At 44.1% G+C, this 18,025-nt stretch overlaps 1 protein-coding gene across 2 annotated transcripts in view; it reads left to right on the top strand.

The window, feature by feature from the left end:
- LOC134357231 (ras-specific guanine nucleotide-releasing factor 2-like) overlaps positions 1–18,025 on the top strand; it is a 172,025-nt gene that overhangs the window by 50,770 nt on the left and 103,230 nt on the right. For both annotated transcript variants that reach the window (XM_063068554.1, XM_063068555.1), the window contains 2 exons: positions 4,252–4,399; positions 10,991–11,080. In XM_063068554.1, coding sequence (XP_062924624.1) covers positions 4,252–4,399; positions 10,991–11,080 — 238 coding nt within the window. The remainder of the gene's footprint in view (positions 1–4,251; positions 4,400–10,990; positions 11,081–18,025) is intronic.

Here is an 18,025-nt window from a genome sequence, read left to right as displayed (position 1 = left end):
CATCATATTTGACCTACCAAAATGAACCACTTCACACTTAACTGGGTTGAACTCCATCTGCCACTTCTCAGTCCAGTTTTGCATCCTATCGATGTCCCGCTGTAAGCTCTGGCAGCCCTCCACACTATCCACAACACCCCCAACCTTTGTGACATCAGCAAATTTACTAACCCATCCCTCCACTTCCTCATCCTGGTCATTTATAAAAATCACGAAGAGAAGGGGCCCCAGAACAGATCCCTGAGGCACACCACTGGTCACCGACCTCCATGCAGAATATGACTTCTTTGCCTTCTGTGGGCAAGCCAGTTCTGGATTCACAAAGCAAGGTCCCCTTGGATCCCATGCCGCCTTACTTTCTCAATAAGCCTTGCATGGGGTACCTTATCAAATGCCTTGCTGAAATCCATATACACTACATCTACGGCTCTACCTTCATCAATGTGTTTAGTCACATCCTCAAAAAATTCCATCAGGCTTGTAAGGCATGACATCCCTTTGATAAAGTCATGCTGACTATTCCTAATCATATTATGCCTCTCCAAATGTTTGTAAATCCTGCCTCTCAGGATCTTTTCCATCACCATACCTACCACTGAAGTAAGACTCACTGGTCTATAATTACCTGGGCTATCTCTACTCCACTTCTTGAATAAGTAAACAACATCGGCAACCCTCCAATCCTGCCGAACCTCCCCCATCCCCATTGATGATGCAAAGATCATTGCCAGAGGCTCAGCAATCTCCTCTCTTGCCTCCCACAGTAGCCTGGGGTACATCTCATCTGGTCTCTGAGACGTATCCAACTTGAGGCTTTCCTGAAGCTCCAACATATCCTCTTTCTTAATATCTATATGCTCAAGCTTTTCAATATGCTGTAAGTCATCCCTACAATCACCAAGATCTTTTTCTGTAGTGAGTACTGAAGCAAAGTATTCATTAAGTACCTCAGCTATCTCCTCCGGTTAGATACACATTTTTCCACTGTCACACTTGATTGATCCTATTCTCTCACACCTTATCCTCTTGCTCTTCATTTACTTGTAGAATGCCTTGGGGTTTTCTTTAATCCTGCTCGCCAGGCCTTCTCATGGCCCTTTCTGGCTCTTCTAATTTCATTCTTAAACTCCTTCCTGCTAACTGTATAATCTTCTAGATCTCTATCATTACCTTGTTTTTTTGAACCTTTTGTAAGCTTTCTTTTTTTCTTGACTAGACTTTCAACAGCCTTTGTACACCATGGCTCGTGTACCCTACCATCTTTTCCCTGTCTCATTGGAACGTACCTATGCAGAGCCTATATTCCCTGAACATTTGCCACATTTCTGCCATACATTTCCCTGAGACCATCTGTTCCCAAATTATGCTTCCAAGTTCCTGCCAAGTAGCTTCATATTTCCCCTTACTCCAATTAAACGCTTTCCTAACTTGTCTGTTCCTATCTCTCTCCAATGCTATGGTAAAGGAGATAAAATTGTGATCACTATCTCCAAAATGCTCTCCCACTGAGAGACCTGACATCTGACCAGGTTCATTTCCCAATACCAGATCAAGTACAGCCTCTCCTCTTGTAAGCTTATCTACATATTGTGTTAGGAAACCTTCGTGAACACACCTAACAAACTCCACCCCATCTAAATCCCTTGCTCTAGGGAGATGCCAATCAATATTTGGGAAAATAAAATCTCCCACCACAACAACCTTGTTGTTATTACACCTTTCCAGAATTTGTCTCCCTATCTGCTCCTCAATGTCTCTGTGGTCTATAAAAAACACCCAGTAGAGATATTGACCCCTTCCTGTTTCTAACTTCCACGCACAGAGACTCAGTAGACAATCTCTTCATGACTTCCTCCCTTTCTGCAGCCTCGACACTATCTCTGATTAGCAGTGCCATGACGCCACCTCTTTTGCCTCCCTCCCTGTCCTTTCTGAAACATCTAAAGCCTGGCACTCTAAGTAAAGATTCTTGCCCCTGAGCCATCCAAGTCTCTGTAATGGCCACAACATCTTAGCTCCAAGTATTGATCCACGCTCTAAGCTCTGTTCATGACGTTTCTTGCATTAAAATAGACACATCTCAAACCATCGGTCTGAGCGTATCCCTTCTCTATCACCTGCCTATCTTCCCTCTTGCACTGTCTCCAAGCTTTCTCTATATGTGAATCAACTGCCCCTTCCTCTGTCTCTTCAGTTCGGTTCCCATCCCCAAGCAATTCTAGTTTAAACTCTCCCCAACAGCCTTAGGAAACCTTCCCGCCAGGATACTGGTCCCCCTCAGATTCAGGTGCAACCCGTCCTTTTTGTACAGGTCACACCTGCCCCAAAAGAGGTCCCAATGATCCAGAAATCTGAATCCCTGCCCCCTGCTCCAATCCCTCAGCCACACATTTATCCTCCACCTCACTCTATTCCTATACTCCCTGTCATGAGGCACAGGCAGTAATTCCAAGATTACTACCTTTGAGGTCCTGCTTCTCAACTTTCTTCCTAACTCCCTGTAGTCTGTTTTCAGTACCTCCTCCCTTTTCCTACCCATTTTGTTGGTACCAACATGTACCACGACCTCTAGCCGATCAACTTCCCACTTCAGGATAACGTGGATGCAATCAGAAACATGGGAGGCAAACTACCATCCTTGTTTCTTTCCTGCATCCACAGCATCGCCTGTCTGACCCCCTAACTATAGAGTCCCCTATTACTGCTGCCTTCTTCCTTTCCATACCCTTCTGAGCCACAGGGCCAGACTCTGTGCCAGAGGCGCGGCCACTGTCGCTTCCCCCAGGTAGGCTGTCCCCCCAACACTACTCAAACTGGAGTACTTATTGTTAAGAGGGGCAGCCACAGGGGTACTCTCTAGTACCTGACTCTTGCCCTTCTCTCTCCTCACCGTTACCCACTTATCTGTCTCCCGAGGCCCCGGTGTGACTACTTGCCTATAGCTCCTCTCTATCACCTCCTCACTCTCCCTGACCAGACAAAGGTCATTGAGCTGCACCTCCATTTCCCTAACCCGGTCCCTAAGGAGCTGCAGCTTGACACATCTGGTGCAGATGTGGCCGTCCAGGAGGCTGAGAGTCTCCCAGACTTCCCACACCTGACACCCCGTACAGAACACCGGCCTCACAGACATACTTCCTCTTTCTATTCCTCACAGGTAACTTACCTCGCCTCCACCCATTATCACCGAAGCCGTACCACTCTGCCTCAGATCACTCCATCCATGACCATTCCTTTGATGGCCGCTCCGCTAGGAGGTGTCCCCCTTTTATGCCTGAACCTTCCCTGCTATTTAACTCATGATTGGTGTTCCGGTTATAGCTGCTGATAGGCCACGTACAATGGACTAACCCTCTCGAAGCTCCCTTTTTAAATAACTGCTGCCGACCTGCATGAAATCCCTCTTGGTAAAGCTTGATTAGGTGGTACAATTATTATTTTTCTTGTAGTTTAACTTTCTTATGATTGCTTTTATTTTTTAACATAATCATTCGTTCATTCGTTATGTGCTATGTCGTATGACGTGGGTGATCATGGTCTTTCTGTGACTGTGATTGTACTTGGCAAATTTTCTACAGAAGTGGTTTGCCATTGTCTTCTTCTGGGCAGTGTCTTTACAAGACGGGTGACCCCAGCCATTGTCAATACTCTTCAGATAATGTCTGCCTGGCGTCAGTGGTCACATAACCAGGACTTGTGATATGCACCAGCTGCTCGTACAACCATCCACCACTTGCTCTCATGGCTTCATGTGACCCTGATCGAGTAGGGGTGGGGGTCTCAGCAGGTGCTACACCTTGCCCAAGGGTGACCCGCAGGCTAGTGGAGGGAAGGAGCACCTTACTGCCTTCCATTTCCTTTATAGAGATGTATCTCCACCCTGCCACCCAGCATCACCTATATACAGTACGTATAATTGTTCAGAAAACTTTCTTGTCATTATAGTAGTCTGTATTTTCTAGAAATTCTCAGTTTTTCTGCAGCAGGTGCCACACCACTTGAATCTGGCTATTTTATAGGCTAACCTGGAGTGTTTTCTCTTGTCTGAGTATGAGATGACCATGACTTCTTTTTCTTTGCCCCCCTCTTTCTTTGTTCTTGTAGCATTTAATGAAATGGCCGTAACCACACTGCTCTGTGCCTCAGTCTTGGTTTCCGAAGAGGTCCTGGATCAATATCACCAGATCCAGCTGAGTGAAGCTCGTTTCCCAAGGCGCCTTGCATTCATTCATTCTTCCTGTTTTCTCCTAGTTACTGCGATATTTTAATTGAGCGAGAGATTCTGATGCAGAAGTACATACACTTGGTTCAGATCGCGGAAACAGAGAAAATTGCAGCCCACCAACTCCGACAGCAACTTGAAGATCAAGACACTGAAATTGAGAGATTGAAGGCTGAGGTCAGTGGTCTGAACAATTTAACATATTATATCAATTTCTGATGGATGGCTAGAAATGAAAATATAGATGGAGGGTTATTTTTCCTCCTCCATTTTGCTTTATTCTGATTTACTGTGTGACAGAGACAGCAACTTTACTACATGACTGCTATAACTCATGGACTAGCACTATAGAAAGTGATGGATACAGCCCAGACCATCACAGGCAAACCCCTCCCCACCATTGAGCACATCCATCATCAAAGCACCTCATCCCGGCCATTCTCTTTTCTCACCACTACCATCAGGCAGGAGGTACAGGAGCCCCAGGTCCCTTACCACCAGGTACAGGAATAATTATTACCTTACAACCATCAGGGTCCTGAACTGGCATGGATAATTTCACTAATCACAATTCTGAACTAATTCCACAACCCACAGGTGCGCTTTTAAGGACTCTTTACAGCTCATTTTAAAAAAAAAATTTGCAGAGTTTGTCTTCTTTTGTACTTTGGTTGTTTGTCACATTTTGCTTGTGTATAGTTTTTTAAAAAAATATAAGTTCTATTGTACTACTTTATTTTTCCTGTAAATGACTGCAAGAAAATGAATCTCAAGGTAGTACTTGTTAACATATGATAAGGTAACTTTGATAATAAATTTACTTTGAACTTTGACCTCAGTATTTGTGACATTGTTAAACCATTCCAGTAATGGCTTGGAGAGTGGGTTGGGTTCAACTGAATATTCAGCAAATGTCCGGGCTAAGAGTTTGATTCATTTGGCTCTCCTTTACATTTGGAAAAGCAAAGCTGAGGTCTGTTACAGCAGAGATCACGCAATTACCAGGTTACAAACAGGTAGGAATTGTGCAGAAATTCGAAAAGATCCAAGACTGAGAAGATGATCATGTGTGGAGGCAGGTCTTTGATCAGAATCAGAATCACTTTATTACCAGTGTGTGAAACATACCAGAACTGATTGTGGTTCAGTGCCAAGCTTAAAACACAGGAAAACGCCATAACAGACAACATAATAGCAACCAACAATTTACAAGACAATAGAGCAAACAGCAATCAACAATTAGCAGAACAGTCACATGAATAAATGTCAATAATCAAATAAATGAGGGCACATGAACAGACTCAATAATTATCAACAGAACAAGGAAAACAGGGAAGACATTTAATGGGCATTCAATGGTTCCATTTTATATCAGAGCGTGTACACAGTATACGACCTGAAATTCTTACTCTTCAAAGACATCCACAAAACAGATAAAAACCACAAAGAATGAATGGTAGGAAAACAGTGCCCCCCACCCCCTCCTATGCACAAGTAGCAGCAAAGTATCAACCCTCTCCCTCTCCCCACTTGTTCGAGCAGGCAGCTTCAGCGCCAACTACCCACCATGCAAGCAACAGCAAAGTCCCCAAAGAGAGACCATGATCTGCAGTCCAACAAAAACTATTGTTCACCCAACAATCTGACATGCCACAGGCTCTCTCTCTGACTAACAAGGGACAGAGAGAGAGGTTTCACCCTTTCCACAGTGAAGGGGAGACCAACAGACCGCTGTTGTGATGTTGCATTCCGAAGTGAAGCTTATTCGAGTGCACCTGACTCGAGGATCAGCAGACTCTGTGTGTGAGAGGGAGAGAGAGAGAAAGACTGAAAGTGGAAGAGAGAGAGAGAGAAAATGTCAACACAACATCATGGACTGTGCTGTTGTGGTCTATGCTCTTTGCTGGATGTATTACAATGTAAGTGGGCTGCTCTTATGTTGAAAGATTGACTCTGAACATTAGAAGGAATGGAAGCAATGAATCTTGGAATTAATAATTTGTTTAGAATCCTGACAGTAATCTGGGTAAACAGTAATGGTAAAGTCCAAAAATCAATTGGAGGTCAGTTGTTAAAAGGACAGTATAGATTTTGCAATTCAAATTGTATGCTTGGGTTCTTAAACTTGGAAATATTATACACTATTTTCAGCTGCTATGGAAAATGGGATTGATAAGATGAAAATATTGATGATGTGCAACACAAACAGTATGTTTAGAAAATTCTAATGATATTTGCATTGGTTACAGAGTTATGCATCAGAACTAGCCATGCTGGTTAGACGTTCGAGTGAAGTCATTGAATTTAAATGCTCCTACCATAACAAATTTTCATTAATTGATGCCATTGTTCATAGAGATAGATGTAAGTTAAGTTCAGAAGTACATCCCTTTTTCCAGTCAGTCTCTTTGCAGAGTTTCAGACATGTGTATCAGCCTCTGTTGTAGCCTCTCGTTCACTTCTCCCTTATCCTCCGCTATCCACTGGTGGCACAGTAACGTAGACCAGGATACACGGTAGCATGGTGGTTAGTGCAGTGCCTTACAGGGCCGGTGACTGGTGTGCAGTTACCATCGCTATCTGAAAAGAGTTAGCGCGTTCTCCCCGTGTCTGCGTGGGCTTCCTCTGGGTGATTCAGTTTCTTCCCATTGTCCAAAGGCATCAGAGTTAGAGTTAGCGAGTTGTGGGCATGCTATGTTGGCGTCAGAAGCATAGGGACACTTGTGGGCTGCCCCCAGCACATCCTCTGACTATGTTGTTTGTTAACACAAATGACACATTTCACTGTGTGGTTCGATAACCATGAGACAAATAAAGTTAATATTTAAGCTAATCTATCTAAACATTCTAACACCGAGTAACGGCATAAATTCAGCTTCAAGTAACACCTCTGTCTCACAGCACACATATCACAGAGGCCCTCCTGCACTTCTATATTTCATCAAAAAAAAAAGAATAATATTAGTTTTATTTGTTACATGTACATTGAAACATAATGTAAAATGCATCATTTGCGTCAAATCAAACCAGTGAGGATTGTAACGGGCAGCCTGCAAGTGTCACCAGGCTTCCAGTGCCAAAATAGAATGCCCACAACTTACTTACCAGTGTAGTAAAGGGGAGGACGTACAGATTCCTTACAGACAGTGGTGGGAATTGAACTCTGATCTTACAGCTACTGCTGTACTGGGGTTACGCTAACTGCTACACCACTGTGCCACCTCCATCCATGAAACATTTGTTGAATTTGATCAATTTCAGATGGATCAGACAGTTCACAAAGAGACATAGAGCAACATAGTATGGTTGCAGGCCTTTCGGGCCTTCAAGTCAGGCTGACCATAGTGTCCACCTGCTAGACCCAATTTTCTGCATTCAGCCCATAACAGTCTAAGCCCCACCCCTCCATGTACCCAAACAAATGCTTCTTAAAGGTACCGTTGCCTCTGCCTAAGTCACTTCCTCTGGCAGCTCTCATTGCAAGTACTCACCACCCTCTGTGTGAAGAAATCACCTCTCAGGTTCTTTTCTTCTTTTTTCTTTTCAAATCTTTTTATTATTATCATCCAAAATTAACACGAGTACATCAAAGTAAGCAACACTTACAATGGCTCAAGAAAAAAACATAATTTTAAAGATTGAAAAAATTTTGGTGATAAAAAGAAAACCCTACTAAGCAAGAAAAAGTGGGGGGGGGGGGGGAACCGCATTAGGTGTTCAACCCCGGAGCCATACGTCATACAAAAAGCTTCTAAAGATAAACATCAAACTGCCAGCAAGAAAAAAAAAGTATTAGATCGTGGAGGAAATCTATCAATTAACTCAAATGATAATAATGAGCAAATGAACCCCATCTTTTCTCAAAATCAAGCATAGGTTCAAAGTTCAGGTTCCTTCAATCTCTCCACCTATTTTGTATCTGTGCCCTCTCACTTTAGACTCCCCAAGCCTGCGGAAAAGCTATGAGTGCCCACCCATATCCTTACCCCTCATCATTTTATAAACTTCTCTATACTCATCATCCTCTGTGTGAAAAAGCTGGCTGATGCAGGCCAGCTATTTAATAAAAACAAAAGTATTTTTCATGTAGTGTTGCTAATCTCACCAATGTATTTGATACCGTTTGGCAAACCGACCATTTCACAGAGTCATGGAGTACAGGCCCTTCGGCCCAGTTGGTCTGTGCTGACCACCCTCCCTACTCGTTCCAGATGCCTGCATTCGGCCCTTAACCCTACTACCCTTTCCCCTCCATGTACCTACTCAAATGCCTCTTAAATGTTGCAGTTGTACCTGCCTTGACCACTTTCTCTAGCAGCTCATTCCAGGTACTCAGTACCCTCTGTGTAAAGAAATTACCTCTCAGGTCTCTTTGATCTCTCCACACCTTATATGTGTGCCCTCTCACCTTGGATTCTCCAACTCTGGGGAAAACCTATGATTGTTTCCATACCCCTCAGTATTTTATATACTTCTATGAGGTCACCCTCATTCTCCAGTGCTCTAGAGAATAAAGATCTAGTGTGGCCAACTTCTCCCTATAACTCAGGCCCTTTTGTCCAGGAAGCATCCCTGCTAATCTCTTCTGCACCCTCTCAATGTGTGACCTATAATAGGGTAACCAAAACTGCACCCAATACTCCAAGTGTGAAAAGAAGGAAAGTGGATACATAGCAGTAATTTCCAAGTTATATACACCCAGTCTTGAAATCATATCATCATTCCTATATTGGTATTGGCGTGTGGAACCGAGAAGTCCTCCCTCATCAATTTGTTAGCAAAAGGACGCTGTAATTGAAGATGGCATCTGACTGTCATCTAGTTGAGGATAGTTAGAGCTTGGCACAGATAAGTGGCCCTGGCAAAGTTTATGGATAACTAAAAGAACAATAATGTTTTATTCAACCAACACACATCAAAGTTGCTGGTGAACGCAGCAGACCAGGCAGCATCTCTAGGAAGAGGTACAGTCGACGTTTCAGGCCGAGACCCTTCGTAAGGACTAACTGGAAGAAGAGCTAGTAAGAGATTTGAAAGTGGGAGGGGGAGGGGGAGATCCAAAATGATAGGAGAAGACAGGAGGGGGAGGGATGGAGCCAAGAGCTGGACAGATGATTGGCAAAAGGGATATGAGAGGATCATGGGACAGGAGGCCTAGGGAGAAGGAAAACTGGCGGGGGGGGTACCCCAGAGGATGGGCAAGGGGTATAGTCAGAGGGGCAGAGGGAGAAAAAGGAGAGTGAGAGAAAGAATGTGTGTACATAAATAAATAACGGATGGGGTACGAGGGGGAGGTGGGGCATTAGCAGAAGTTTGAGAAGTGAATGTTCATGCCATCAGGTTGGAGGCTACCCAGACGGAATATAAAGTGATGTTCCTCCAACCTGAGTGTGGCTTCATCTTTACAATAGAGGAGACCATGGATAGACATGTCAGAATGGGAATGGGATGTGGAATTAAAATGTGTGGCCACTGGGAGATCCTGCTTTCTCTGGCGGACAGAGCGTAGGTGTTCAGCAAAGCGGTATCCCAGTCTGCGTCAGGTCTCGCCAATATATAGAAGGCCACATCGGGAGCACCGGACGCAGTATATCAGCCCAGCCGACTCACAGGTGAAGTGTCACCTCACCTGGAAGGACTGTCTGGGGCCCTGAATGGTGGTAAGGGAGGAAGTGTAAGGGCATGTGTAGCACTTGTTCTGCTTACAAGGATATAGCCTTTACTGAAGATGATGGATTGCTCACTTTTTATTAAAACAATTTTCACAGTGCGTAAGATCTCACACCAGATTTTGCAGATGTTGGAAATCCAGAGCAACACACACAAAACGCTGGAGGAACTCAACAGGTCAGGCAGTATCTATGGAGGGGAATAAACATTTGACGATTCAATTTGAGACACATCATCAGGACTGGAAAGCAGCTGGGGAGTGAGCCAACATGAAGAGATGAGCAAGATCTGGCGGGTGATAGCTGGATGCTGTATATGGCATGAATATTGATTGGTTTCCCAATCTCTTGGTAATCAGTAAAAATTTATGATTACAGTACATATACATTACCATGTATACAGTGAGATTCATTTTCTTACAGGTATCTACAGCTGTTTATTCCTCATCTCACCAGCCCTATCACCCCTTCTCTCTCCCCTCCCCACCCTCTCGATCTGCCCATCACCTACACATTCCTCCCTTGAGTTCCCCTCCTCACTTTCTTCCTTTTTTTTCCATGGGCCGCTGTCCGCTCCTATCAGATTCCATCTTCTTCAGCCCTTTGTCAATTCCACCTATCATCTCCCAGCTTTTTACATCATTTCCCACTCTTCCCTTCCCTCAGCTGCCTATTAACCCCCTCGCTTGGCCCCACTCACCGGCTCGTACTCCACCTCTCCACTGAATTTTACTGGCTGCCTCCTCTCTTTCTTTGCAATCCAGGTGAAATGTCTCATCCTGAAATGTTGACGGTCCATCTCCCTCTGTAGACACTGCCTGACCTGCTGAGTTCATCCAGCATTTTGTGCTTTAGCAATGCATAAAATGCTCTTTAATCCCAATGTTAGCTAACTGTGTTATTTTAATAGTAAAAGAGCTTTGTTCTAGTCTAAGTGTGGGGGTGAATAAGCAATAATAATGCGTGATAAGTACGGTTTTCAGATCTTTTGAGAAATTACAGTTATAATGAACAAAACAGTCAGTGTCAATCTGATCAAGTCAGCTTGTGAGTTTATCATGCCCTCTGTTATTATGATTATTTCTCTTTTGTTTCTAAGATTGTTGCTGTGAAAAAGACTAAGGAACGGATGCGGCCATACCAAGGATATCCTGAGGAAGAAGACCCGGATATTAAAAAGATTAAAAAGGTGATATAATATTGAATAAAGTTACTATTGCATAGATTTCTGTTAAAACCAGAAGAACAATATCACTACAACTCAATCACCTCAAAAAATACACGTCATCTGCTGGCGGAGTGAAGGAAGGTTATCACGAAGTGCGTTGGCAATATGGGAACCCAAGTGCAGAGGAAAGACAGACTGATATAGAGTGGTAATGACTGTTTATATATAATAATTCAAAAATAACAGCAGTGGCTCAGTTGGATGATTCTGGGAGAAGTAACATTCTCAAAACTAGGACCCCACAATTAGTGCTAATCAGGCGTCTACTTAAATAATCCAAGTAACACGGAATACCTGAATTTATCAAAATAAACTTAACAAGCTTAAACAGAAAGCACCAGGAGACTGAATTATAAAGAGCGAGTCACTTGAGAAAACCACTAGGAACTCAAAATGATTAATAACTCTTGTTAAACAACAATTAACCAATTCAGGTGCTCTAAAAAATCCTTGGAGCCCAACACTCTCTGGCCTGAAAAGCTCATTGCAAAGGTAGGAAAATGCAGTGGCAGTAACAATCAGACTAGCCAGGATCCTACTGACACAGAGACTGGTGGTGTTGTAGATACTGTAGAAGGTTGTTAAAGGTGTGACATTGTCAGCAGCTGGAGCTGGGCCGAGAAGTGTCCTATTGAGTCCAACCTGCAAAAGTGTGAAGTGCTTCACTTTGGAAGGTTGAATTTGAACATAGAGTAAATGGTTAGTGGCAGGTTTCTTAGCAGTGTGGAGGAGAGAGGGATCTTGGGGGTTCATGTTTATAGATCCCTCAAAGTTGCCATGCAGTTGATAGGGTGGATATGAAGGCATATGGTGTGTTGGCTTTCATTAGGTGGGGGATTGAGTTCAAGAGGTAATGTTGCAGTTCTATAAAACCCTTTGTGGGACAACACAGTGGACTGAAGGCTCTGTATAGTTCTATGTTCTGAGTTCTTAAGATAACAATGGGATCTCCCTTGTCCCGTCTACATCATGTCTTTCCATGCATAATCCTGATGTAGAGAAGACTGGGTACTTTTCCCATCGATGTTTAACTGGTGAATAATCTAAATTCTTTTGCCAGCTATTGAGGCTAACAAGTGATAATGCATTCAAATATATTCAACACAAATCAAACTAATAAAAATTACTTTACATACACTCAGTGGCCTCTTTGTTAGACACACCTGAACACCTGCTTCTTAATGCAAACTCCATGCATAAAAGCATGCAGACATGGTCAAGAGGTTCAGTTATTGTTCAGACCAAACATCAGAATGAGGAAGAAATGTGACCTAACTGACTTTGACAGTGGAATGATTGTTAGTGACAGATGGGGTGGTCTGAGTATCTCAGAAACTGCTGATCTCCTTGGATTTGCACGCACAACAGTCTCCAGAGTTTACAGAGAATGGTGAAATAAACAAAAAACATACAGTGGGTGGCAGTTCTGTGGGCGAAAACACATTGTTAATGAGGGAGGCCAGAGGAGAATGGCCAGGCTAGTTCAAATTAACAGGAAGGTGACAGTAACTCAAATAACCATGTTTTACAACAGTAGTGTGCAGAAGAACATCTCTGAATGAACAAAACATCAAATCTTGAATTGGATAGACTGCAACAGCAGAAGACCACAACCATCCAGTTAGTGGTCACTTTATTAGGTACAGGAGGTAGCTAATAATGTGGCCACTGAGTGTATTAAGATCAAATACTTAAAAATATTTCAAAAGCTTTCAAATAAAGGCAGCAAAACTTAAAGAGGTGCCAATACTCACCATAATTCTGAAGATAATGGAGGAAAACTGTGTGTGTCCCAGGCTGCAGTTGGTTGTTTGATGGGAATGTAAGTGCTGGGAGATGGCCATGGACAAGTGTGGTCATGAAGCCACCACCAAGGAATTCAGAATGTTCTCATTCCTACAGCTTGAGTGGAAATCTCAAGGTTTCTGGCACTGGTGGGAGGGAAGGTCAGAAGTTCAGTGTGGAACTTCCATTACTTCCTGGCCAAATCCAGCTCAAGGATTGGCTCAAGCAAGTTCAGGATCGGCATTTCCATGTGGAAGTTCCATCGCTTCCCTGCCAATCCAGCCCAAGGCTTGACTCATGCCAGCACTGGGATGGTGCCTACTAGTTGCTTAGACTTTTCCACCAGCAACAAAGTGCGGAGATCTTTGCTTTCCCTTTTTCAGGGGGTCCGCCACGAATATGAAGAGATTCTCACCCTGAATATCTAAGACATGGTCAATGTCTGAGTCCCTCCCGGCTCCATTTAAGAGATCCAATTCTTTGAACAGTTGTACAATGTTACCCCACTGTAACTGGATAAATGGACCATTCAAAAGCCAATCTTTTCGGCTCTACTTTAAGAAAGCTTTCTCTGCTTATACATCAAGTTCCTCATTTGGTTAGAACGTTGATGCAAATATGCTTCATGGCTAATTTCTATTTCCAAACGTACAAGGTCCTTCAGCATGAAGTGTGTTCATTCACTATGTGCTGTGCCGTATATTTTGGGCAATTGTGGTCCGTGACCATGATTGTTCTTGGCAAATTTTTCTACAGAAGTTGTTTGGCATTGCTGCCTTCTGGGCTGTGTCTGTAAAAATGTGTATCAGCTATAAACATGGTGAAACACTGGAAGAAGCAGAAAGTGTGCTGATGTGCCAGTAGAATTCGAACACAATCGCATTGTAAAATCCACTGGAGTCCAGCCCTGGGGTTGAAGGACCGTGTTGTTCTTGTTCCTCTTTGTGCCTCATTGGGCATCGGGCGTCAAGCCTAGCTGTTCCTTTAGCATTTTGTCTGTTACGAGGCCGAGTTGCTAGCTCGACACTCTACCCAGCTGGGATGGCCATGCGTAACGAGCCGGCCGGATCTGAACCCGGGGCCGCTTGGCTGGAAGTCTGGTGCGGATGTCACCATGCCACCGGCCGGCTAAAAGGACTGTATGAGCTGTGTGTATGTGTGGGTGGGTGGGTGGCTGGGAGGAGCGGGGCTTGTTTTGCTGTTGTTGTTTTGTTGCTCGTTCTGTTTGGTGTTGTTCTGCTGAACATGCTGGGCGTGGTACGTTGGCACCAGACTGTGAGGTGACACTTGTGGACTGCCCCCAGTGCTCCTCGGGCTGGGTGTCAACACAGACAACCCATTTCACTGTATGTTTCAATGTACACGTAATAAATAAACCTGAATCTGGAATTTTGAAATGACTTCACAGGCATATGCATATTTAAATTAACAAGGGCAGGTCTGCACCATCACTCAGTAAGCTCCTGGCTGGTCAGATTGTTACAATAACACCTCCTTCCTACCATCCCTCACTCAACCTTTCTTATTAATAACCTAACTACCTTAAAAATATTCAACATCACTGCTTCCACTGACCTTTAACAAAGAGAGTTCAGAAGGTTCACAGCCCTCAGAGAGAAAATAAAACGACCTCTCCTCTCAGTTAAGAGGAGATATCTGATCCACATTTAAACAGAAGAGGTTCTGCAGATGCTGGAAATCCAGAGCAACACACACAAAATGCTGGGGGAACTCTGAAAGGCCAGCAGCACGTTCTGGTGGTTGTCCATCATATCAGAAACCTGTGCGGGAGAGGTTTAAAAGTGGAAAAGCCATTGCACTGGCACAGTCCCACTCTCTCGATCTCAGAAGTTTAGGTCCAGTGGTACAAACAAGCATCACAAACTGGGGCCTTCCTTGTTGCAGTGGATGACCACGACGTCTTCTGTGCCTTGTCACGCCCTGAGCGTTACTGAGCCGCCTTCCTGGCCATTGGATCTCATCCGCCCAGTCTGCCGGAGCCGACTTGGCATGCTAGGACAGACATGTCCCTAGGTCACTGGGGCTCTGAGACCTGCCCGCCACCCTCACTTGGTTTAGCCCGTCTGTCGAAGCTGTGTATCAGGGTGTGGCCGCCGTCGCATGCACCAGCTACTTGAGGCCACAGGTGACAGCTGACAGCTGAGTGTCTGGTGGGGACAAAAGGTGAGCGAACTACCCCAGAATGGACACAAGCTCCTCCACCAGGGGTGCTACCCCTCCCTGGACACCCTAAAACTCCACAGCTGCATCTATGAAAGGGAATGAACAGACCTCAGAGTTCTACAACCTCTGGTTGTTCAAATATTATCTTTCTTTAAATTTTCTCTTTCTGAAATGAACAATATACTACTTCCCTACTATAATCCATCTACCTGATCTTTGCCTTCTCATTTAGCTTGCCTATGTCTTGTTGCCACCTCCTTGTGTTCTTTGCACAACTTAGTTTCCATTGATCTTTCTGTCAACAGCATTTTCGTTTCATTTGTTTGTTGCAACTAATCTGGTTTCTTCAGGCGCGAGATAAGATTGCTTTCCCTGACAAATGCAAGCGAGCTCTGCAGTGACCTGAAATTCTTCACTCGATTGGCTAGAGCTCCATCTAGTGGATTAAATTGTACAGATGCATTTTATTAATATTACACTTCAGTAATATCCACACTGCATCCTGCATCGTTAAACCTAATGGGCAAGGTCCTTGAAATTGGTTCCTTTAAAATAGGTGTACGGTTAGTTGGTCACATGGATATAATTGGGAGGCGTGGGCCTGTAGGGCCGGAAGAGCCAGTTACCATACTCTATCTCTAAACAAATAACATAAAATCCGTCAAGCTTTTGTACATGAATCCACAGCATAATTATAGGGACCGTGTCGTAAAATAGGTTTCATATATTATCATATATACAAGGGGGAAGCATTGTAAGATGATTGGAGGAAAGCATAGTGGGGATGTCAGAGGTAGGCTTTTTACACGTGGAGGTGGGTGTGTGGAACACCTTGCCAGGGGTGGTGGTAGAGGCAGATACACTAGGGACATTTAACAACCTCTTAGATAGGCACATGGATGGTAGAAAAAAGGAGAACTATGCGGGAGGGAATGGTTAGATCGATCTTAGGGTAAGTTAAAAGGTCAGCACAATTTTGTGGGCCGAAGGGCCTGTACTGTGTTGCCATGATCTATATCAATAATAAAAGTCAAGCCAGTGCAGGACTTATTTTGTGGATGGTAAATCTATGTAGTGGAACAGTGGGACCTAGGAGTACAAGTACATAGTTTATTGAAAGCAGTATCACAGGTAGATGGCGTTCTGGCCTACATCAGTCAGAACACTTGAGTTGAGGCACTGGGACATTACATTGCAATTGTATAAGTCACTGGCGAGACTGCACTTGGAGTATACTGTACAGTTTTTGGTCACCCTGTTATAGATAAGACGTGGTTAAACTGAGAAGAGTGTAGAACAGATTTACAAGGATGTTGCCAGGAGAACAGGGCCTGAGTTGTAGGGAGAGATTGACCAGGCTGGGTCTTTGTTCCTTTGAATGTGGGGGAATGAGGATCAGCCTTATAGAGCTAATTAAAATTATGACAGGCATAGATAAGCTGGGTGGTTAGTTTTCCCTGTAAGGGAGGGTGGGGGGAGACCAAAGCAAGGTGTATAGATTTAGGGTGAGAGGTGAAAAATTGAAAAGGGATCTGAGGGGCAAAATTTTCACATGGGCAGTGTGGGAATATGGAACGAGCAGTCAGAGGAAGTGGTTGAGGCAGGTACAATAATATTATTTAAGAAGCACTTGAACAGGTAGATGGGGAAACAGGGCTTGGAGGGATATGGGGCAAACACCGAAAACTGGGACCAGCTGGGTGGGCACTGTGGTCAGCATGGACTGTTGGGCCGAAGGGCCTCTTCCCTTGCTGTATTGTTCTGTGGCTCTGATGTACTTTGCTCTATTCCCTGTATATTCAGGGAAAAGTAGAACATTCAGCTATAAGGTTAAATTGGAGAATCTGAGTTGTTCTTTGAGGCAAAGCAGCTTGTTAGAAGGTTTAATCAGAGAGTACAGGATCACAACTGCTGTAGTCGAGGGAAACAGATGGATCTGTTCGCATTGGTGGGTGATTAAGACCAGAAGACAGGAGCAGAATTAGGCCATTTGGCCCATCGAGTCTGCTCTGTCATTCCATCATGGCTGATTTATTATCCATCTCAATCCCATTCTCCTGCCTTCTTTTTCTAACCGTTGCCGCCCTGACTAATCAAAAACCTATCAACCTACGCTTTAAATTTACTCAATGACTTGGCCTCCACAACCATCTGTGGCAATGAATTCCACAGATTCACCACACCGTGGTTAATGGAATTCCTCCTCATCTCTGTTCTAAAGGGACATCCTTGTTTTCTGAGGCTCTGCTCTCCGGTCCTAGACTCTACCACCATGGGAAACATCTTCTCCATATCCACTCTGTCTTGGCCTTTCAATATTTGATAAGTTTTATTGCAATTCCCTCTCTCATTCTTCTAAACTGCAGCAAGTACACGCCCAGAGTCATCAAATGGTCCTCATTTGCCAACCCTTTCATTCCTGGGATCATTCTTATGAACCTCCTCTGGACCCTCTCCAATGCCAGCACATCCTTTCTTAGATACAGGGCCCAAAACTGCTCACAACGCTCCAAATGTGGCCTAATCAATGCCTAGCTGCAACAAAAGGGTCAGGGGCACAAACTAAAGCTTTGGCCAAAAGCTACAAGATAACTCTGAGTGAAAGTGTTTGCCCATTTAACCAGCCTCTCAATGGAGAGAAAGGACAGCAGAAGCTTTCCAGATGAAACCCTGCACCAGAACTGAATAAACCTGATCCTGAAGTAAATCAGAATCAGGTTTATTATCACTCTCTCATAACATATGAAATGTGTTGTTCAAGAGGGGAGGGCTTTAACGGACACCTGAAGGGCAAGTTTCACCCAGAGGGAGGTCGGTATATGTAATATGCTGCCAGAAGAAGTGGTTGATCAAGTACCTTGGGTTTACGTAGAAAGGAATCTTTGTTGACATGGACCAGTTGGGTCAAAGGGCCAGAGCCCAGTGGTGGGCAGAATG

The sequence above is a fragment of the Mobula hypostoma genome, chromosome 16 (assembly GCF_963921235.1).
Source record: "Mobula hypostoma chromosome 16, sMobHyp1.1, whole genome shotgun sequence".
In the NCBI taxonomy this organism is placed as follows: Eukaryota; Metazoa; Chordata; class Chondrichthyes; order Myliobatiformes; family Myliobatidae; genus Mobula; species Mobula hypostoma.
This window is presented reverse-complemented; position numbering and strand designations above follow the sequence as displayed.